General features: G+C 46.8%; 1 protein-coding gene across 3 annotated transcripts in view; it reads right to left on the bottom strand.

The window, feature by feature from the left end:
* Positions 1 to 396: 396 nt before the first annotated feature.
* Positions 397 to 22,851, bottom strand: part of HMG20A (high mobility group 20A) — a 55,878-nt gene continuing 33,423 nt past the window's right edge. For 2 of the 3 annotated variants that reach the window (XM_001505859.4, XM_029065373.2), the window contains exons 2-10: positions 18,741 to 18,833; positions 16,355 to 16,502; positions 13,542 to 13,754; positions 12,092 to 12,224; positions 11,435 to 11,466; positions 5,629 to 5,704; positions 4,570 to 4,785; positions 3,751 to 3,893; positions 397 to 606 (exon numbers count right to left, since the gene is read on the bottom strand). In XM_001505859.4, the coding sequence (XP_001505909.1) occupies positions 3,757 to 3,893; positions 4,570 to 4,785; positions 5,629 to 5,704; positions 11,435 to 11,466; positions 12,092 to 12,224; positions 13,542 to 13,754; positions 16,355 to 16,502; positions 18,741 to 18,829 (1,044 nt within the window). In that variant the 5' untranslated portion in view covers positions 18,830 to 18,833 and the 3' untranslated portion in view covers positions 397 to 606; positions 3,751 to 3,756. The remainder of the gene's footprint in view (positions 607 to 3,750; positions 3,894 to 4,569; positions 4,786 to 5,628; positions 5,705 to 11,434; positions 11,467 to 12,091; positions 12,225 to 13,541; positions 13,755 to 16,354; positions 16,503 to 18,740; positions 18,834 to 22,851) is intronic. The other variant, XM_039912275.1, reaches the window with a different exon arrangement.

The raw sequence follows: 22,851 nt of genomic DNA, 5'->3' as shown, positions 1-22,851 counted from the left end.
GCAAGACCAGAGAACTGCTGATGGAAAGTATCACAGTACTTTACAAGATGGTAAGTCACAGTTAGTACTAGTGGGGGGCTGAGGTGAGAAAGACTCTGTCAAGACCGGAGAAGAGCTCCCCTAAAAACTGGGGCTGAGCGGCATATCCCAGAGGTCAGAAAATGGAGAGATGTAGGCTTTTGTGGGGTGAAGACAACATCCCGCAGTCTAAAAAACGCGAGAGGAAGAGGGAAGGAACCCACTACAGCCTCCCTGAACTGAAGTACCAGAGCGGGAAGTCCGCTTACTCCCTGCAGTGTCTTCCAGTTCGCGGATCAAACGCGGCTCCTCTTCTCCCCAAACTGAAATGACACGGAACTTAAGACTTGAACCTTACAAGCTTCACCGAGAGGGGAGTTCGCCGTACGTTCGGACACCCCCGATGTCCCTTCCACGGCTTCCAGGGGTGCGGAGTTTATTGCGCCGACAGTTCACTCCCTGGGAACGACCCACATGCATCCCTCAGTGGGGCCGGATGCCCCTCCCGCCCCACCCAGTCTATTTCCATCATGGCTTCTCCTTCCTCACTGGCAGAGTTCCTTGTAGAGCACCTTGGAGCTGCAGGGCCTGTGGATCCGACAGGAAGAGAAAAAGGAAGAAGTTAGCCCTCGTCGGAAAGACGGGGGATCTGCTTTAAACATTCCCGGCTGGGCTGCTGATACGAAGGGACGGTGTGAACGAATACGCGGGTGCTGGCGAAGCTAAAAGCTGGGAACCCTGCCAACATGTTCAGGCAATATTTTGGTGACAGACCTGGCCCTGACCCTGCAGAAGAGCCACAGGAGGAGGGAAGGGTCAACTGCAAGTCACCCCTGAAGAATGAAAAGCGGACAGCAAAGACGGATTCAGTGCTGAAAATTAGCGGGCTCTTTCATGCCAAGGAATGTGTGGTCAAACCCAAATCCAGTTTTCTAAGGATAAATGCAGAGTGCACCTACAAATACAGAAATATGCACTGTGTGTGTGTATATATACTCACCCAATTTATCAACAACTGAAAGGCCTGGACCAATTTTAGAGAATTTGCTCAAATGTTGCCAAGTCAGAAAATCAAGACACCGGCATTTTTATTGCATTTCAAAGCTTTCGGCTTTTACCCGACTACATGTACATACTATAGCTTATTGTTTATGTTTTGTTTTTTGAACATTCTCTCCCTGAGCTACTCTGCCATCTAGCACGCTGGGCTAGATGGGGCAACGGCTCTCCTTGTACTTCTATTCATAAATGGAACGGAGCAACTAACAATTTTCCATTGGGGTTATTGGAAAGCAACTCCATCGCTGACCTTATTCGAGTCCAAAGATCCACCCTTTGTTCACATGCTTGTTCTTTTGTCAATCTTGCATACCATTAACTTCCTTTCACTCACAAGCACTGGTTCAAATGGATTCAGAGTAATGCCATCCCAAGGGCTGAAGATGAGGAGCCTAGCTGCCTTTCTATGCGTACACAAGACTGTGGCCTCATCGCCCGTTAGTATAATGAGACTCGGCCAGTATTAATCAGTCTCGTAAACACCTTATTTCATTAGTTTTTGGTGAGTGGAGAGAGGGAGGGGGAGTGGAGGGAGGCACACCCGTTTTTAGACGTGCTTGCGTGGAGGGGCTGAGGGTGGGAGGGATGTTAGGACTTCAATCTAATTGGTCGAGAGCTAACGGTTTTGAAAGTTCAAGCCCTAGAAAACGGTGGCCCTTGAGGGAGCTCACCTAGGACGCCAGTGAAGCAATCTTACAGCTCGCAAGGCTTTTACGCAGGTAAAGCGCTTAAAGGGTTTCCCCTGGCAACCTGTTTAAAATTGAAAACCTCTTCTGAGTAACACCCCACGTTTATCTTTCCAAGCCCAAGAAGAGACCATGTCACCAATTACCTCATTCTTTCACGGTCTTCCACTCTCGCTTCCCCCCAGCCCTCTGTTTTAAAGCTTCCACGAGTGCTAATTGAAAACACTGCGTGAAAATGAGACGGATGATGAGCTCCTGAAGTCCCAGGTCTGGATTTACAAGCTGTTCCCTTCATAAACAGCGGCAGTAATGCCACTTCCTTATTCTGCGGGGAACCTAGCCATCTCTTATAAGTACAGTCCGTTCCATCTGGCTACTTGTGGAAGGACAATGATCCCTTTCCCCATCAGAGCACGGCTGAGGCTAAAGTATAAAGAATTGCCTGTGTAGCTCACTCAAGGGCACGACCGAAAAGGATACGGATTTCTGCCTCTGTCTCCACCAACGGACACCGCTCCATTAGATATGGGATGCGGGAATTTGTACGAACCCCTGCTGCGATGTGGGTGGATCCGGTGCTCTAAGCCCCCGGATCTCTACCTCAGTGATGGAGCGATTCAAACTCGGAGAACTGTTAGAAAATGGTCGATTGGCGTCCCGCCGTCTGTTCTAGATGCAGATTATCTCCATATCGCTAACAGGACCTGAGGATTATCATGCATCCCAGCCAACCCCGTGTGCATTCTGATCCCAAAACAGCACACTATTCATCTCAGGACCTCAAACAATTTAATGGATGAACAGCCTGCCGACCAGGGCCCCGATCACTACCGTGCTCCCAACCCCGGGAATCAGAATTAGCAGGCACCAGCCACCATTTCGGATAATGAGAGCAGACGACCTCTGGCACAAAAGACTTTACATGACCGCTTCTTGCCGGAAGATGGACTCCTCTTATTCCAATATTACTCTCTATATGCTGCCAGTTGGCCATCTCTTAAAATTCCTTTCCCTATCTGGAGGTGATGGGGCTGGCAATCCCGAGCTGTAATTTATTTTATTTATCTGTCTCCCCTCATAGACTGTAAGCTCTGTTTTGGGCAGAGATCACACCTACCAACTCTACTGTAATGTACTTTTCCAAGTGCTTTCAATGGGAAGCTGCGGATCCTGACGGAAAGGGCATGGCCCTGGGGGTCAGAGGGCCGGGATTCTCTTCTTGGCTCCACCACTTGTCTGCTGTGTGAACTGGGCCAGTCACTTAACTTCTCTGTGCCTCACTTTCCTTAACTGTAGAACAGGGATTCAATACCTGTTCTCTTAGACCGTGGTCCCCACGTGAGACAAGGACCGTGTCTGACTTGATTATCCTGTCTCTACCCTGGCGCTTCAAACAATGCTTAACATTTAGTGAGGACTTAAATGCCGCAATTATTATTAGCAGTAACATTACAGTGTTCTGAACACAGTCAGGCCTCAATAAATACCACTGATTAACTGACTGGACTGTTCTTAACCGAGCCAGGCATCTTGGGCCTCTGGGTCTCTAGGTCTCTTGCAAATAACTCGATTTCCCATGAAATGTGGAAACTATCTTGGTCTACATCCCAGTTGTGCCACTTGTCAGCTGTGTGACTGCGGGCAAGTCACTTAACTTCTCTGTGCCTCAGTTACCTTATCTGTAAAATGGGGATTAAGACTGTGAGCCTCACATGGGACAACCTGATTACCTGGTATCTACCCCAGCGCTTAGAATAGTGCTCTGCACATAGTAAGCACTTAACAAATACCAACATTATTATTATAGTGTTTCTGCAGGTAGAAACCAGCAATGAGAACATCCAGTCAAGCAATCTATCAATCAGTCGTATTTACTGCACGCTTACTGTGTCCCGAGGGCTGTACTGAGTGCTTAGGAGAGGACAATTCAACAGAGTTGGTAGACGTGGTCCCTGCCCACACCAAGTCAAGCCAAGGAAGCACTTACCAGTCACTAGCGATCAAGCCGGTTCACCACCTCTCGGACTGTGGCTATGAGGTTCTCGTTGTCCTGGGGATTAGCTAGAATGATATTGTGCAATCTGTTCATGTACGAGTCAATGGTGTCCACTGTGGGTGTCTCTCCACTGCCTGAAGCAGACGCACAGAGAAAGAGATATTCAAACTAGCTACCGTACTGTCCAACGAGAGCGATGAATTACCGAAATGGCCTGCTCGGGGAAGAATCTAACTCCAGAGGAGATTATCTGGGATCCCAAAGAAATGAAACCGACAATCTCCCAGATTCAATCTTTACCGGAAAGCCTCTAAATAAAAGGAAAGGCTTGAAGAGTTGCTACGCGATATGTGCTTGTTTCTGCCTGTGCGAGGACACAGGTTTTCTAGTGGCTGGTATCCATTATTTGCTGATCACTTCTTCAGAGGAACAAAATGGGGTAAAAACCCTCGTCAAGAATAAAAGGGTCAGAAAATGCTATTACTCTCCACATTCCAGCCTCTACTGCCCATCTGTATTGGAAAACGCAAATCGCTGAAAACGCTAACACAGCCTCTACGGTCTAGTGTGTCAGAAAACGCAAATGAGCAGAGAGAATTACCTAAGATACAATGGAAAGTAGTCAAATGATCACAATGAGATCAGAAGGCTCAAATTGATTTTACCCAATTCAAATGAAGTGCGTAAAGATCACACATCTAAATTCTCATCGGGAACGTATCTTATTTATTTATTACTAGGGGTGACTAAGTTCCATCCCCCATATTCGACGGGAACTAGGAAGAATCTGACAGAGGGCTGGGCACCTACCCGGTAAGGGCACGCCGGCGAAACTGCTGGCGAGGGCCTGCCGCAAGGTTTCCAGGTGCTGCTGCAGCACGGTATTCCGGCTCCGCTCCTGTATCACATCCACCTCCAGCTTCTCCACCGCCGTGCGCATGCTCTCCACGTGCTTCTGCAGGGCGGCGTTCCTCTCCTCAAACTCCATGTTGGACTTGCGCAATTGACGCAGCTCCGCCTCCCGAGCTTAAGATCGCCCCCCGTCCCACGAACACACGTACAGGTGAGCTGCAGTTTTAAGGACCCTGGGTCCGACTTGCACAAAGTTCTGATCGCCAGACTCAACCAGTAATTAAAATGAAGTGAACCTGTCCTTCCCTACAGGACATTCATATCGCAGGATATCGTACCTAGACCCTAAGCTTCTTTCGGATAGGGAACGTGCCTATTAACTCTACGGTATTGTTCTCTCCCAAGCGCCTGGTACAGTGTTCTAACCTGATCTGGGTTCTAATCCCAGTTTCGCCTCTTGTCTGCTGTGCGACTTTGGGAAAGTCACTTAATCTCTCGGTGCCTGTTTCCTCATCTACAAAGAGATATAGCTCTTACTCCCACCTACTTAAACTTTGAGCCCCTCGTAGGCAGGGACTGTGTCATTATCTTGTACCCAGTTCCAGGGCGCATACCACTTAAGTACCTTAATTACTAAAAAAAACAACCACCCATCAATTGAGACCATTCTATAGAGTGATTCATAGTTATTCATTTTCTTAAAGGAGGCATCTGTGTACAGTAGGTACAACTTCTAGAAGAATAGGGGAAGAATAGCCAAGAGGGTTATTCTACTACCCAGAGCCTAGGTCCAAAGCAGCTCCTATAAGCTACACTGAAACCTTTCTTCATCCCTCCTTTCAGTGGCTTTCACACCTCTGTCAGTCCAACAGGGGTTGCTGATCCCTGTGTGATATCAGACTAAGAGGTGACTTGTACTGAATGAGGGCCCAGAGCCACCTGCATTCTTCACATCCGGCAATTCCCCTCCGTCAGAGCATCAAGCCCGTCAGAGCCGCAGAAAATGTCAGTAATCACCTTTACTGTGGTTCAGGAACTCCTCTGTGAAGATTGGGATATCAAAAACAGATCTCTCCTTCACCTCCACTTCCTTCTGTGAGAACAGATGGAGAAAATAAAGTCAATTCGCTCTTAAGCAGAGACTCAACAAAACAATAAGGGAAAAAGGCTTTTTCGGCAAAACCCACGCCCCAAGGAAACCAAAGGAAGAAGAGAGACCGGCTGGAGAGGTGAGATCCCGGGGTTAGCGCTCCCCCATGACCGGGATTCAGGACTGACATGGCAGAGGAAGATGGGTTTGACAAATCCTAGCTCTCAGGGGGTCAGAGACTTCAACTAGCTCACAGCAAGACTTTTTAACCCAAATCACGCTCAAGCGAGGTCAGCCGAACATTCAGTTCTCTCAAGATGGAGGCCTACCTCGCCCGAACCTCTAGCTTTAGAGCAACCTGGCATAGCTAGTCTCCTAGTGGAAAAAGCACAGGGAGAGGCTGGAAACCACTCCTTTATTTTTAACCCCCACCACTGTGCTAGCCACTAAAGTGATGATCGGGGTAAGTGGGGAAGAATGGGTCAGTGAATGAAGACAATTGATCTGTAGTTTTTCAGATGGTGTTGGGGGTTGAGCAGGTGATTAAAAAAAATAATTCTGGCATTTAATAAGCACTTACTTTGTGCTTTGCCCTGAGGTAGATTCAAGGTTATGAGATTAGTCATGGGGTTCACAATCTATCTTGGTCCCATTGGCTCAGAAGACTAAAAGTCACACAGTGATGGATCTGGACTTGAACTCTGGCCTCCTGACTCCCAGGCCAACCTCCTTCCACCGGATCTCACTGTCCGCCTACCGAAAGGCCTGGATGGTCTAACGGGCTTTGTCTGGTTTTAGGCATTTGCTTATCAGGTTTATAAATAATGAGTCCAATTCTCTCAGGGCCAAGGTTTACAGTCAGAGTAAATTAAGGCACTTTGGGAGAAGCACTGACTCTTCTATACCTCCAGAGGCCCCTTTAGGCCATCACTGAGTGTGCTATATATACATGGTACGATGCTGCTACATTTAGCAGTTAAACAGTCTCTCCAACGTGCCTAACTTACTACTAGGGAGCAGTTTGGAGAACTGAGCTTGGTAGAACTCCAAAGACACTGTGTAGTCCTGAGGGACAACACATCTTTCAGGGCTTTTCAGGTCTTTATTTTGCTGCCTTTGTCCAAAAACACAAAACAACAAAAACCAAAAAACAAAACCCAGGGCCTGCTGGAAAATGCAGGGGACTTGAGAGACCCAGGGTCTAATCTCAGCTCTGCCATTTACCTGTTTCGTGGCCTTAGGCCAGTCAGTTTTACATTTCCTACACTTCATTTTCCTCATCTGGAAAATGGGGATCGACACCCATTCTCTATCTCTCAGACGGTAGGCCTGGTGTGGGTCAGGGACTGTTTCCGATCTGATTATCTTACACAGCGTAGCACTGCTTGGCAAGTAGTCGGTGCTTAATACCCCCATTATTTTGCCAAAATTAATAAAGATAGTAACAAATGAATGCAACTTTAAGACTGGGAGGCAGATGAGGATCTGGGAGGGAGGGATCAAAAAAGACTAAATCTAATTCACCAATAAAGCCATTAAATTAAAAATACAGCGTTTAAAAAAAAAACTAACCTGCCAAAACCCACTGCATAATCTGGGTTTTTAAAATGATTACTTAAAGTCAATATTTTTAGAGGTGCTTCGGTTGTACTTTCAACCAATTCCAAGCTGAAAGCAGTAAGAATTTAAACTAATAAAATGAAAATTTAACTGCCTTCTTTCAAAACTTTATTTTAAAAAATGAAACCAGCTGTCACTGCGCCCAAACTGCTGCTCAATGGAGGGAAGTGTGCTGATCACTGAAGAGACAAAACAAACCCACAAAGACTCCCCAAAACTACCACTGGAAATAGAACCCTGAAATTTTTCAAAGCTTTAGGTTGGTTAAAAGAAGCAAGAAAGCTCATTCCTATAAAAATATGCTTATAGCCAGGGACGGAATGCTCTCTCCTCTGCTTCTGCCAAGCTGTTGCCTTTTATATTGGAACACCTTGGGTTTTAAATGAAATGTCAAACTTGATCGGGGGCCCGGTAGGCAAGCAAAGTGGATAACAGCCTATGAGGGAGAGCTGGCAGCTGAGCTCTGGGTTTCGGAATGGGGCCTGTCTTGTCAAGAGGCTGGACTGGGGAGAACTGTGTGCTGCTTGGCTGGCAGCCAGCCAAGGCAGACATGGCTGGATGGAACTTCAGATAATTTACTTGAGTCAACTGTCGGAGCCCATTTATTTATTTGTTTATTTAAGTGCTTCCCCTCCCCACTAGAAAAGCAAAATAGAACGGTGTTTCCCCTAGGCGTTAAAAAAAACAAACACACACACAAACACCGAGACCACTAATTTTCAACAAGCAGAGCTCCAACTGGACCCAATGCAACCCAACAAGGCTGAGAATGGGAGGGAAAACGCTCTCTGTGTTGAGGGGGAGATTTTGGAGGGAAGCGGAGGCCGGGACCCTGGAGACATAGCGGAATGGCTTCTTCTGTCATTTTAATAGGCCCATTAGCTGCCTGGTTCCTGCTAGGAGTTGCTGCAGGGGAACTTTTGGTAATGAAAGGACATGTCCCATCCCAACAGGCTCTTGCCAGGCAGGTTCAGGAAGTCCGGGCAGTTCCCTGATGGCATTACATGATGGAAAAGTAGAGATGGGATGCCTGGCTGTCATCATTAATGCACAAGGGCTCCTGGAAACCACACAGGTCCTTATGGGTGGCAAAGCTTCCTTCCGGGTAGACTGCTTATCTGCACTGCCAACTGAAGATGGAAGATTTGGCTCTTCAGCCCACTGAATGCAGCCAGTGGCCTCCACCTGGTTTTTGGAAGCTGCTGACTTAAAGGAAAACGACAATGTACTGGAGACGCCATCCCCACTCGCTACAGATTCTTGAAGTACAAAACAAGGAACACTAAAGCAATTAAATGTAACTGCTCAGTTTCTGAAAGGCAACAGAGAAATTCTACTTACGGAAGAGGGGTAATGAAAACCATCAGCTCTCTTCCATTACTGAACCATTACCCAGCATGGGGAGGATCCTCTTGGGGACTTGGATATACTTAAGCAGCTCTAAGGCTTGCTCAAGGGATTAAAATCATAGGGATTTGATTGCCTCCTTATTGAAAAGGCCTAATTGGTTCAGGCTGAGTGTCGTTTTGTCATTTCTTATAAATTAAAGGAGAAACAAAATGATTATTTCTATTTTGGTCCTCGAGTGAAATGACACTTCCAGAGCCTAAATGTGGGGGACCCCTGGGCCTGACAGGCTGCCATTTTGGACTGAGAAGGGCCGGAAGACCTTAAGCTTGGGATCCTCCTCACCAAATGGGATGGAGGAGAATCATACAAGTTTGAACTGAAGCTCTCCACCCTGAGTGAGTTAGACCTCTATGGTTTAGTGCCTATCTACCTCGAGACAGCCAGACTTTAGGGACAACTAAATGTGGAATATTGCCCCTGGAGTGCCCTACTGCTGTAAGTGCAGAATTTATTTTATTTTTTTTAATCAATGCTTCTTCAGCTCTGCTACCAGATTCTAGCTCTCCAGTACACATGCATCGGCAGGATTTTGTGGATTTTGAAACTGATAATGAGTTTCCTTTGCTGTACTCCGTGAAGAATCTCTGAACGAAATCAGGGCAAGCTGCTTTTGCCCCCACGCTTCCAAGGAAACTGAACTACCTGGAGTTTGCATTGTGCTGGGGTCACACGGAACACTCCTTGTAATCACGGCTGTGCAGACTCAACAGAAGATGTGACTGCTAAACTCGGTGGAGATAATGGCCAATGCCAACAGGGATCTTGATCTAATTAAAATCTGACAACTACTATAGCATATTAAGGGCTCCGTCATGAAACCGCCCTCTCCTCTAGGAAGAGCTTGTCATATCACCTGTGAGAAAGTATGATCCTTAGGCTAAGGAAGCTACCAAAAGAGGGGAAGAAGATGTGTGTGTATGACCCAGAGAAAGAGAGAGAGAAAATGGGTGTGCTTGAGTGAGTGGGCATACAAAAAGGACAATACAGAAGATAAAAAAAGGATAAGTAATTGGAAAATTGATATTTGTAGGATAACATCTTAGTTTGAACTTATGAATATCCATACATAAAACCTCAAGTTTCCACATAAAAATAAAAAAGCACAATAGTTCATCATGCATAATTAAAACACAGACGTTTCCTACATAATTGTGCTTGAAAAGAATTTATGAATAGCATTGTGCTTGAATAGAAATAGAAGGAAGTATTCACAGTTACTGTGTTAAGTACACATATTCACCAAAACATACTTGTGGCAATGAAAAAAAACAACCTGACTTGCAAATCTGAATCTTTTTCTTAATGAATTCGGATGGTCTCCAATATAGATATGAGTTTTGAGAAATAGTTCAAAATGGCCAAACAACTGGGAATTTATACCAGATATTTCTTGCTGGGCTCTTCCCTCCTGATAGTGTATAAGACAGTACAAGAAAACTCCTAACGAGAACTCTGTCCTGGATGAAAACTGTAGAGCTCCTGCCAAGGAATACAGCATTCTGGATAGTGAAATAAAACCACCGATTTTCCGTATCGGGATTCCTGGGTTCTAGTCCATGACCCCGTATGACGTTGGGCAAATCATTTAACTCAACAGACTCCTTCGAGACTTCTCTAAAGCTCACGAGCAAGTAAAAGCCATCATTATGAAGTTAATTTTCCCTATTTTCTCATCTTATCTTCCTTACGCTTCTGAGCTATACAGTATATTTTTCAGGCAATTTTCACGTTAAAATACTATTATTGCTTCCTTTCAGGAGATTACTATCCGATTTTCCTCTCGACTTTTCTATTCCTTCTTGCCAATGTACTACAATGGACCACGATGTCTTTCAACAAAAGTGTACGGTAGAGGAAGGGGAGATGCGGAAGGGGAGGGTGAATGGAGGGAACCGCCAGAACTATTCTTCTGGCCACGAAAGGCTTTAGAGGCCAGTTTTTCTGTCTTAAAAGGCAACCCCCTCTGATCCTACCATTATTGTGGGGATAGGTGCTTAGAACAGTGCTTGGCAAATAGTGGGTACTCAATACTCTTGACTGGAAGAGGAAAAAACTACAATATGTGAAGGGCATTAAAGTCCTTCAAAGAAAAGAGTGAAGCAAGTAGATTACTTCTTATCTAATGGGACAGCAGGGTTTTACTAATTTCTCCACTGTTAATTGGGACAGGAAGAAGTCCTCATAACCCCACTCTCCAAACCAGCCTATGAGCACAAACCAGACCCTAACTCAGGCACTAGCAGGCTCAAAAAGGGTGACAGTCTACAAGTTTGACAGTCTACTGTGGTTTCCTCCAACCTAAAAGCCTAAAAGCCTCAGGAGTAACATGGTGGCACTTTTTCAACTGAGAAGCCAGCTTTTTCTCTGGCGTAATAAGTGAAGGGATCATTGCGGGAGCAGGAAGTTTGAGAGCCAAAGATCAGAGCGCAGGGATGGCCGCTGGCCCAACCATTTAGCAAGTTACAAGGATTTCACGACTGCTGCCTTACAGACAGCACTAATTCCCAAGGAGTTTCATCTCTTTCTTGTCACATAAGATCCTGACCTAACGTAGCCTCCGCAAAATCTCAGTGAAACAGAAACATCCACATTTACCCAAGAAAAGAAATGATCCAATATCCTCCCCAAACTTTAGGAAACTAAAGTGTAGCTCTGGGTCCTACTGAAGTAAGGGGTCCAGCCCGGAGGCGGGAAGCTATTTACCTCATGCTCGTGAGCAGCCTGTCGGGTTCCTTCTGAAAACACAAGAGAACATTGGAATGAAGTAAAATCCAACCTACACCTGGGCAAAAACAACACAGACGGGGCACGTGGACTCCTTCCTAAGACAGATGATACCCTCCTGGTGGGCGGGGAGTTTAATAGTGTGCTACAGCTCAGCAGGCCCTCAAAAGATTCCGCTACTATACTCTCACTCTACGACCCAGCCTTCAGAGGCAACGGGGGCTGTTGGACTGGAGTCAGGAATCCCAAGGTTGGAGATAGTATTCACAGTGCGGTTCATTAGGGCACTATGGAGAAAAATTAAATCCTCCCTATCTCTTCGTTTTCTCGACTGCTTCAGAAACGACAGCCACGAGCAACCCGGCCGCTCCCTCGTGCACAAGGCTATTATGAGGATTAAGGCGATGATTATCCATGGAAGGTTTTAAGCTCTTTAGGAAAGTGGTGTTCTATAAATAGGATCGCTGCCTCAGCCAGGGGCTCGTTTGAGGTAAAGTAGGGAGGAGGGAAGGGGGAAGGAGAGGGCTCGAGCCCAGAGGTAGTTTAATTGCTTTTACACTTGGCAGCTTGGGGTGGTGGAGGTCTGTGGGCACTGCCATTTATCATCGGCCACAAGGATGGCTCTAGTTTCCATACCTTGCCGGTGGGGTTTGCCTTTCTGTCTGTCCTGGGCTTTTCTGCTGAAGACTTTGTAGGCTTCGGTCTTCTGATACTGCTCCAGCTCTTTCATGTAACGCTCCTTATCTCGGTCAGCCTCGTCGAGGTAGCGCTACAACAAGAGTGTGACATTCTTCAGAGAAATAAGGGCCTTGGGGCCAGGAAAAATGCCAATTATCTTTTCGACACAAACAGGAAAGAAGCGGTGGGCAAGAGAATGGAAAGAAAAAAAAAGAAGAAAGGTAGGCAAGAGTGCAGGCGGCAGAAAAAAGAGTATCCTCAGAATCACAAGAAAGCAGGTTCACCACTGGCTGGGTTTTGCATAAAGAAATTAGCCACTCTGGCTTTCTCTTCCCAAGTACCAAAGCCTGTTCAGCTATCAATCACATAAAATTTATAATGCGGATGTTTACGGCTACTGTACTGGCTGAGTAGGTACGATACTTCACGGCCATCCAGCGTGGTAAAAGGCCACCCTTAGCATTCCCTACAGTGGTCTTTCCCCTTTTGAGGCAGTGACCTCATACCACTTGGCTCTTAAGTGGTGAACAATGGAGCAGGGGCAGCTGTTACTAGGGAGAGGAATGGAAAACAAGAGGGTGACTCCAGCCTAAGGGCCTGTAAAACAGCCACTTGGAAACTGCCTCCACCTAAACACTTTGATTATTTTATTCCATTAATTATTTACACTGAAGGCCATCGATCTATCAATTCCGATAATGGTGTTTTTCTCCACCAAAACACTCCACCCTCCGAAGAGAGAAACGACGAAGGGGGGCGGATTACGGGAACATCCAAGCTGGGTTAAATCAGCCAAAGTCAGAAAAGGGAAGTTATGTTTGAACTGTTCCCCAAACCCGGATGTTTTACTTCTTTAAGTCCCAGGACCAAGACACACGAAAGGGTCTGGGACGCTAAAGCTCCTCTGACACACCAGTACGGGGCACTAGGCAGTACATCAGCTTTAAATGGGTCTGCAAGAAGGGGCACCAAACAGAACCACGGTAGGCAACCCATCAGATTCCAAGTTCCCTCCTCAGCCCTGGAAATGCTGGAGATTTGGCGGTGAAGACACTCCAAACCCTCCCCAACTGGCCGGTGGCTCTGTCTCTCAATCCCCCACAAATCTCTCTCCAACCAAGACAGAGATGACCAAAGGGTACAAAATTCAGCAGGCTGGCATCGGTGCTGGTACCTACCTGCCCGGAGGAAAAAGGTAAAGCAGCAGAACAAAGCAGTTCTTGCTTTGCTTTACGTAGCAGGGCTACACAACGGAACGGAGCAATGGGATAACCTGCGATTACTCCACTTGCCTAGATGCTGCTGTGACAACACACGGAAGACAACCTTGTCCCTCTCCACCTGCTGCAGAAGTTCTTCTTGAAATAGTCATCGGAGCCAAGCAGAGAAAGAGGTTTTGGAGCGATACCTGTTTCTCCTCAGGGGGCAGTTTGCTCCATTCATTGCCCAGCATCCGGGTGATTTCTGGAAACGGGACTTCGGGTCTCTTGGCTCGAAGCTGCTCCCGTCTCTCATTCATGAACCGCACGTACCCCGTGAGGGGAGATTTGGGAGCGTTGCTGTCTCGGAGAGGCTTCTTCCGCTTTCTTCCTTTGGACCAACCTCCCCGTTTATTTCTTTGCTGCACAAACAGAAGGACGGGGAGGAAAATTAGGTGACAGCACTCGGACTTCTTTAACCTGTGGAGAGCCTCAACAGGTAGAACTTTTCAACTTGTCCTATGTATCTAGGCCTGCAGTTCAAGTTTTCCTGAGAGGTTCAGAGGTGTTAGTCATTTGGTTCGCTTGTAATTCCTTCTCAACATTACCAGGCAGTCCTGTCACACTCTGAGAAGGCTGCTGTAGAGAGCCAATCTTTCCCTAAGGACAGACAAACTCTCAGTCATGTCGTTCATCTTAGGTCTCTGAAAGGAGTCCACTATTTGCCTGACCCTCACACACAGATGTCCTTTAGGCGAGCCAGGCCCACCCACGCGACTGGGCTTAGATCCTAGCCAGTGTCCCCGAGGAACGGATCAGGAACCATTAAAATACGCCGGACGGGGGCTAATGTCTAACGTTACAGGGGAAGACGTACAACATCGATACCCAATAGGGACGGCCTCAGAGCTCCGTTTCTTTCTAGATTACGAGGGATGACCGATGGCCCGCAGAGCCTTCAGCGCCTTCGGAGCTGAAGGTTTCCATCTTCCATCGATGTTGAGCCTTAATGTGAATGGCCAGAAACGGCTGCCTCGACACCATCCCAAAGTAGCAATGCTCCTCGGTCGAGTCCTCTACCTCTCTCAGGCTCTCTTGGGCCAGGGATGGGGGTTGAGATGGGGAGAAAGATGGCGGAGGGGTTGACCTTGGCCCCTGGCAAGTGTGTGATGAGATATTCTAATGTGAGGCCCTGCAGGGCTCCTAGGGCACCAGGTCCCTATAGTCCATGGGGCAGTTACGCAGGTTCCAAGCCTTCCTCTCCCCAGCCCCCCTGCAGGAAGTGAGGTCAGGCGTCAGGTTTTTGGCCTGTCTCCAGAGGATGACAGTTGAGATTTTGAAACTCTAAATGCGACGCAGAACGGCCCTAAGCGGACAAAGCCCGGGCCTGGGAGACAGGTGACCTGGGTTCTAATCCTTGCTCTGCCTCTGCCTGCTGGGTGACCTTGAGCAAGTCACTAAACCTCTCCGTGCCCCAGCTTCCTCCACTGCATCACAGGGATTCAACACCTGTTCTTCCTCCTACTTCACTGTGAGCCCCCCGTGGGATAAGGACTATGTACAGCCTGATCAACTTGCATCTACCTCAGAGCTTAGAAAAATGCATGATACATGTTAAGAGACGCAGCGTGGCTTAGAGAAGCAGCAAGGCTTGGTGGAAAGAGCCTGGGCTTGGGAGTCAGAGGTCGGGGGTTCTAATCCCGGTTCCGCCACTTGTCTGCTGTGTGATCTTGGGCAAGTCACTTAACTTATTTGAGTCTCAGTTACCTCATCTGTAAAAATGGGGATTAAAAAATGTGAGCCCCACGTGGGACAATCTGTTTACCCTGTGAACAGTACTCTGCACATAGTAAGCGCTCAACAAATTACCATAATTATTAAGCACCTACGATAAACCATTAAACAAAAAACTATACCTTGTGTCCTGACACTAAAAAAGCTTATAGTATTACCAACACAAAATTTAAAAATAGTATCACAAGTACCCCCAACTACACTTCATTTCTGGGCCTTTCTAAAAATCCGTATTCCCATTTCAGATTGCTTACGCACAGATAAGGGGATTGACTAGCCCAACCCTCGGGGCCAATTTTCAGGGTCCCACTCCTTAACGTCATGTGAAAACAAGACCCAGCCACTTCCTGGACAGGAAAAATCCTGTCTCATTGGCTCCAATTCTCAGAGCCTGGAAATGATCCAGAGACTAAGAGCTCATAGCTTGCTTTGATCTGGAGGCTAGCCACTTTTGGGGAAACAGGAGCAATTCTGTATGAAGAAAAACAAGTTTGCTTCACGGCCACGAGGGTTTTACACCTCACCATTTTATGTGGGAAAAGATTAAGCACGGGGGCTGTTGGAACCACACGCAAAATGAAAAAGGTGCTATTTTGCGGACTCAGACCGTGTGAACGCCAAATTCTACTTCAGTCCTCTAAGAATCTTGGAAGACTACAACTAGTAAGGGCTGGCGCCCAGGTCCACTGGAAGTGGTAGCAAGTATTCATTATAACTCTGGAAGATGCCAAGATGACAGATGAATATTAGCCCTTTCAAAACCAGACAACAGACAAAAGGGAATCTTGCCAGTTGCTCTTTACAGGCTGGAAAAGGAGGCGCGAGTGTGAAGACAGTGTAAGGAGCGTAAAATAGGACGTTGAAAAAAACGGGGGGGTAAATCTGGGTTAGCCGATGGATCACCAGCCTTGCCTTCAAGTCACAAATTTCTCGGATGGTTTCTGTCAGATCCAAATGTCAATAAAAAAGGTTGTGTTTCAGAGAGAAAATGGTTACGAAGAAAACGAGAAGCCTGGCAGTGGAAACCGGAGATGAACTTAAGAGTCCCACTGGAATAACCTTGCGTAGGGAACGATGACGGATGATGGACGCTGAGGCTATCGTATTGATGGCTTCTGTCTCTTACTCTTCTTTGTAATTCCCCACAACACAGCACAGAGAAAGCCCTCAAGTACACTTCTCGGTGATAAAAGCAAATCAGAGGAAGAAATGAAAAACATCGGCTCACCTCCTCCTCATGCCTCTGTTCGCTACTCTCTGCTGTATTTGAAGACTCGTTTTGGAGTAATGGGACCTGCGTTAGGTCCTCCACAAAGTCCGGATTGTTCGAGGACTGGGAGGCTCCTCCACTGTATGGAGCCTCTGGGTGGGAGAGCCTGAATAAGAAGACAGAATATACATAAGATCAGCCAACAGCAGAATGAACAACTCCCTCTTTTCCCCAACACACATGGACTTTGCATTTGCTTCACTGCCTTGACAATCCACTCATCAGCCACCCAACATAAATTGGCCACATGGTCTTGTGCAGGCCTCTCACAACAATTATAAAGGATTTTTTTTTTTAAGCAGAGGTTTTCATTTCTTGAGGGAAACCACTCAGTCTCATGAATAGACTTTTCAAGACTTCATTCGGATTTTGATTTGTACACCCAGTTATTTACTTTGCTACTTCACACCGATACAGTTGAATTACTTCCTCTTTAATCCTCCTACTCACACAATTTGTAAATACTTTTTGTCTTCCTTTCCCATTAAACTGGGAACTACTTGAGGGAAGGGACCTCGTGTCTTGCTTCTGTTGAATTCTCCCAAGTGCTCAGAGAATTGATTCCCTCCAAACAATGACTGTATCGCCTTGCTTATCTTTTGCCTCTAAAATGCCCTAAAAAAATGGAAGTTATTTAAGCACTTACTACGTGCCAGGCACTGTACTCTGCGCTGGAGAATATATAAGCTAATGAGGTTGGACACAGTCCTCCTGGTCCCACTTGGGGCTCAATCCTCATTTTACAGATGAAGTAACTGAGGCACATAGAATTCATTCATTCATTCATTCAATAGTATTTATTGAGCGCTTACTATGTGCAGAGCACTGTACTAAGCGCTTGGGATGAACAAGTCGGCAACAGATAGAAGTGAAGTGACTTGCCCAAGGTCACAAAGCAGACACTCCATTAAGCCATGCTGCTTCTCTTCCAGACTTCATGCTTCCTAAGTAGCAAACTACTCCTTCCGGTGACACTGCAGAAGGTCCAAGGAAAGGCTGGGGTGGCACTAGAGACATTTTCTCTCAGGGTGTCCTTCAGTCTAGACTAACATGAATCAAAGTCCATTATCAAAGGTAAGACCAGCACCCTTGTTGTTAAAAATCTATCAGTGGATGGCAATTACTGAGAGCTTACTTTGTGCAGAGCGCTGTACTAAATGTGTGGGAGTGTGCAAAACAACCCAGTTGGTAGACACGTTCTCTGCCCACAAGGAGCTTATCAACTCAGAGAGGTCAAAGACAGGGACAGGAATGAGAATTAGTTTCCAACTCATCTTAATTTTACATATGTCTGCTCTTTGGGAAAGAACTTGACACAAATACTTATTAAAGATGTGGATTTTAAGTAGGACACCTGCAAGGGAAAGGTAACCCAAGCCAGTAGGAAAGTCCCAAGTATTCTCAATGCTCAAACTCTAGTGGTGGCCTCTCTTTCCTCGCCCCGCCCTCCGATCCCCGACCCCCAGGCCCTGGCCCCCGACTCAGCGCCTTCCCTCCCTGTCGGAGCAGATCCTAACTCCAGGTCCTTCAACCAAGATATGTGGTGGCGGCACCGATGTTTGTGCCAGACCATAAACTGAGGCCTGTATCTGAAATCCGCAAAAATCCCCAAGCTACACATTGCTTGGCCCAAAGATTGGGAAAGCCTGGGGTTTTCTCCTCTATGTTCGGCCTGTCATACATACATTTCTGCACTATCCTTACCTGGGTCAGAAAGCCAAATCCCAGGAAAAATGAGTTAAGAAGTCAAGCTGGGGTCCATTGAACGCTTAAGCGACTTGTTAAAAGGACACGGATTCTTAATTTAAAGCTTCTAGCCTTTTGTCATTAGGTATTTGGGAAGGCAATGCTGTTTTATAATCTGTGGGAATAGGGGCGGCTGTTGGCAGATACAGAAACGCATTTGTTTTTCTGGGTTATTCCTTTGGTGGGAATTTCCTTGATGGGGACTAATCCTTTAACTGAGATTCTCTAAAGCTCGGGCCACAGAAGCGCAATAAAAGAAGAAAAACCAGCAACAACTAGATTTAGAGCTCTACTGTCTCAGGTTATTCATCGGAGCCTGAGCTTTGCAAATGACAGCAGGCCGCAGACTATAAAGAAGTTCATAATGGATCTCAACAGATTACAAGAGTACATGAACCTTACATCCGAGTGATGAAAATCCTCTTCCTTGGTGCCCCTCACTCAGAAACTGCTCTCCGAAGCACGTGCACGGACAGAACGCCCGAGACCCGAGTTCGCACGAGTTCCGAAGACTGTACTGAGCTGGCCGCCAACACCCCGGTGGGAATTAGCCCCGGCCCCCGTCTCTCCGGGGATTCCCCATCTGGCAGATCCTTACCCAGTCGTGGCCATATCGCTGCTCTCTTTGGAGCCATCATCGTCTGCAAACAGTGGGGGGAGGGTTGAACTAGCCATCAGATTTTCCATCTCTCTGGGAGGAAAGAGAAGGTAGAAATATAAATAACAGCCTGAATGCTTCCGGGAGAAGTCACGGCTCCTTAAGCGCCAATCTTGCTGAACTTGACACGTTCGGGGCTGGTTGTTGATCTAGCTGTCCTTCTAGTGCAAAGATGCTGCTCCCGGGAAGGAGATACTTCTCTGAGAGGCACTGGACTCACAAGGCCAGTGCCTGACCGACAATCCCTTCCAAATCACGGACACGTCAACGCTATTCCTGGCTGGACTGCTCTCGCTCGTTACCCAGGGTCTCAGACCTCATCTTACTTTCTCCCGCAACAAGTCGTCGCCTTGACAAGCCTCTACTCCAAGAGCCTCACCCATTCCAACTGCTGCATGCCCGGCTGACCGGTCTTCCTCCTGCCACCTCCCAACTGCCCGTGCTGTGCCACCTCGGCTGAGGAATTGCTCCATTGCATCTCCGAAGAGTTTACGTCCACCCCGTCGACTGTTATCCCGATTCAGAGCTCCAAAGAGAACGGCAGTCTTCCATTCTCCTCGTGTATCCGTGCGGGGGAAGGGACAGGGAATGGTGGCAATGACTGCAAGGGTGATGACTGCGTTCCACCCTCTGGGATCCTGTTTTACCAATTCATCGATCAGTCGATTCGTGGTATTTACGGAGTGCTGACCGTGTGCGGAGCACGTGAACTAAGCGCTTAGGAGAGGATAATACAACAGAGTTCGCAAACACGTTTCCTGCCTGCAACGATCTTACAATCTAGAGAGTGTGCGGGACTGCACGAAGGTGGCTCCGGTGTAACCGCTCTAAAAGTCAGAGATGGCGTTGGGTTACCTGTGCTGGGCCCAGGTTCTGCTGCTGAGAAGCAGCACGGCTTAGTGGATAGGGCAAGGGCCTGGAAGTCAGAAGGATCTGGGTTCTAAACCTGGCTCCTGCATATGTCTGCGGGGTGACCTTGGGCAAGTCACTTAACTTCTCTGGGCCTCGGTTCCCTCATCTGTAAAACGGGGATTAAGAGTGCGAGCCCCTTGTGGGATTGGGACTTTGTTCAACCTTATTAACTTTTATCTACGCCAATGCTTAAAACAGTGGTTGGCGCACAGAAAACATTTAGTAAGTACTATTATAGAGAAGGTCGGATGCTCCAATTACTCCAGGGTTCTTCGGTTTGGCCTGAATCCAAGTGTCGCACGGACATTCTCCATACTCTAGCCTTCTCGATTCAATTTCCAACCTCTTCGCTTGACCTAGCGAGAGGGGAGAGGGCCCTGCCTAAGTAGCAGAGTTCCACGGCTGCATCCGCTCTCATGATGTCACTGGAAAGCTTTGCGTTGGGTTTGTCAGATGGGAATCAGGAGAAGCGTGAGTCACTACAGATTTCCTATCGGCACAACAGCCGGAGGACCATCCAACCTCAAAAGCTAGGATCACTTTCTGTACCTACTGATTAGAACTGCCGGGATACCAGACAAACCAATTTTCTCAAGAATTTTAACAGCATTTTAGGCAATTATCCTCCATTCACGTAGAACCGTTTCAAATACATGTTCTTCACATCCAAGAGGAGATGTGAAGAGTTTTGAAGAGTCACTATTGTGAAGTTATTGTCGAGCACTCTGATACCGAGCAAGCTACTTGACCTCTTTTGTCTTCATTTCTCCATATGTGGACAATAAAACTGACCTAACCCACCAGTGTTATGAGGACTAAAGAGATAAAGTGCTTCACTAAACACCGAGAGCCTCAGATGGCAAGCACTTAGGAGTATTATTCCATAAATGAAAGGTATTGTTATTGCAGTATTATCCGGCTCTCACTCACTCATCCAGAGTCCCAGATGATTCATCCCTAGCTTAAAAAAAATGACAAATTGAGCCTGCCTAAGGAAATACAGCAGGGGAAATGGGGAGAGGTAAGCAGATTGATGTGGTCCTGAATCAAAGAAACCACACTTCCAGCTCAGAAATACCCACCACACCGGCAGAAATAGCACACACCTATGGGCAGGAAACATATAAGCTTAAGTGGAAGAAAAGATAAAATTACAAGAGCTTGCAGACGGCTGGGACTGAAAAAAAAAGAAGAGGTCACATACCCCCACGGAGTCATTTCATCTACCACCCCACAGGAGTGAAATTTTGTTTTTTCCCTTTCAAGGCTCACCAAGGGCTTCACTAGAAGCAGCCGAAAGGAGGAGCCTTCCCTGATCCGGTACAGGATGCGATCTTCGAATCAAATACCAAGAATTGACCTCAAACTTCAAACGTGTGGGTGGAAGACAAATGTCTCAGGAAAAAAAAAATCCTTGACTTTAAAGAATAAGAATCCTAAAGATGCATTCCCTGAATCTCTCGGCGGTAACCTCCTTGAAGGTAGTAATGCAAAGGAGATGGAGTAGAGCAGCAATTAAAAATGTGATCCTGAAAACACACTGAGGTAGAACTAGCATTGAATCACTTCATTCAGATGGTTTCTGGGGGAAAATGGGGAGTGGGGGAAGGGAACAGAGAGAGCGAGAGAGTGAATATGTATGTATTCTGATGCTATGTTTTCTATGAAGCGATCTGATTCGAAAATAAAGCTGATGCTCGAACACCCATCGGGTTTTGGATCTAGAATCTTAATACTGTAAGCTCCTGGTGGGCAGGGAATGAGTCTACCACCTCTGCTGTACCAACACAGTGAACACTCAATAACTACCACTGATTGCTACTGTTTGCCTACGCGCATATTTAGGTTTTTCTAACGAATTGCCTCTGCATACCATTTATAGACAGCCCTCTCCCTATTAGCACTCCTCGGTTTTGCTTCAGGAAAAACTAGGCAGAGGCAATGGAATTTCCCAGCTTCCTCCTGTAAGAATCAAAACTGGTATTTTACATTTTTTTCTTAGAAAACTGCATGGTAATTCCCTCCATTAACCCCTATGTTTACCAAAGTCCTTTTAATTATAGGTTTCATGCCTTTCAACGAAGCCCTGAGTGAAAGCTCCAAAATAAAAGGGGCCGTACCTTCCAGGTGCTACTCATTAGCAATGCCCAGGGGCAGCTATCCCCACCAACCTAGACCTCAAAAACCAAAATACAACCCATAAAGAAACCCCTCCTCAACCCAGTTCAGATCATTCAAGATCTTGGAGCAGAAGTGTCACCGCATGAAAAAGTTCAGGGTCATTCTTTCCAAGAAAGGTCGGCTCTTCTTATTAATGCTAAGAGCAGATCCAAAGCAAAGGAGATAGAGTACCTTAATGTAAACAAATCTCAATATATCCTCAAGGCTTAAGTGAGCTAGAGGGCCATTTTTAAGGTGGGGTTCCATCACCCCACACACGCCCCTCTAGCCTGCTCCCTTCATCGGCTCCGCCAGTCTCATCTTTCACAATTATCATATTTGTGATATGGGGAAAATTTTTCAGCCAATTCGATCAAACTGGACTCATACAAACACACTAATAAGTGTTATTTTTCTCCAAAAAGGAACAGCTGTATGCCTGTCATCTTGAATGGCTCAAAGCACTTCTAATTTGGCCAGATTATTTCTGAAAGCCTCCCCGGAGGTCAAGGGCCTCTCCAGAATCTCAAGCTTGTCTATTTGGTGTCTGTCATCTCTCTTGCCCGTGCCTTGGGGGGGGCGGGGGTGCGTGGGGGAGAGAAACAAAAAAAACCCCAAAACCATTGGCTGGTGGGCAAATGAGGTACTTTTCAGTGCATGGAGCCCTGTACGGTTCCTCTCGCTTGGTTCCCAGATGATCCTTCCCTACATCTGGTCTCAGTCAGAAGCCACAGCGCCTTTTCTAACTGTTTGGGAGGCAGCTGGACGACAACCTTAACAACATAAAAACAGATCACATAAACACAGGAAGCAGGAAGAACACATACTTCTTTCTTGCTTTTTAGTTTGTTTTATTTAACCCATATGGCTTCAATACGAATTTCTCCAGTCAGCGGGCAGCCAGATCTCAAGTAAACAAAAGATGAAACCGTGGGAGGGTTGGAGTTGGGAATGGATGGAGGAGGTAGGGATAACCAAT

The sequence above is a fragment of the Ornithorhynchus anatinus genome, chromosome 5, assembly GCF_004115215.2.
Source record: "Ornithorhynchus anatinus isolate Pmale09 chromosome 5, mOrnAna1.pri.v4, whole genome shotgun sequence".
NCBI classification, from domain to species: domain Eukaryota; kingdom Metazoa; phylum Chordata; class Mammalia; order Monotremata; family Ornithorhynchidae; genus Ornithorhynchus; species Ornithorhynchus anatinus.
The sequence above is the reverse complement of the archived record's forward strand: the minus strand, read 5'-3'. Positions and strand labels throughout refer to the sequence as shown.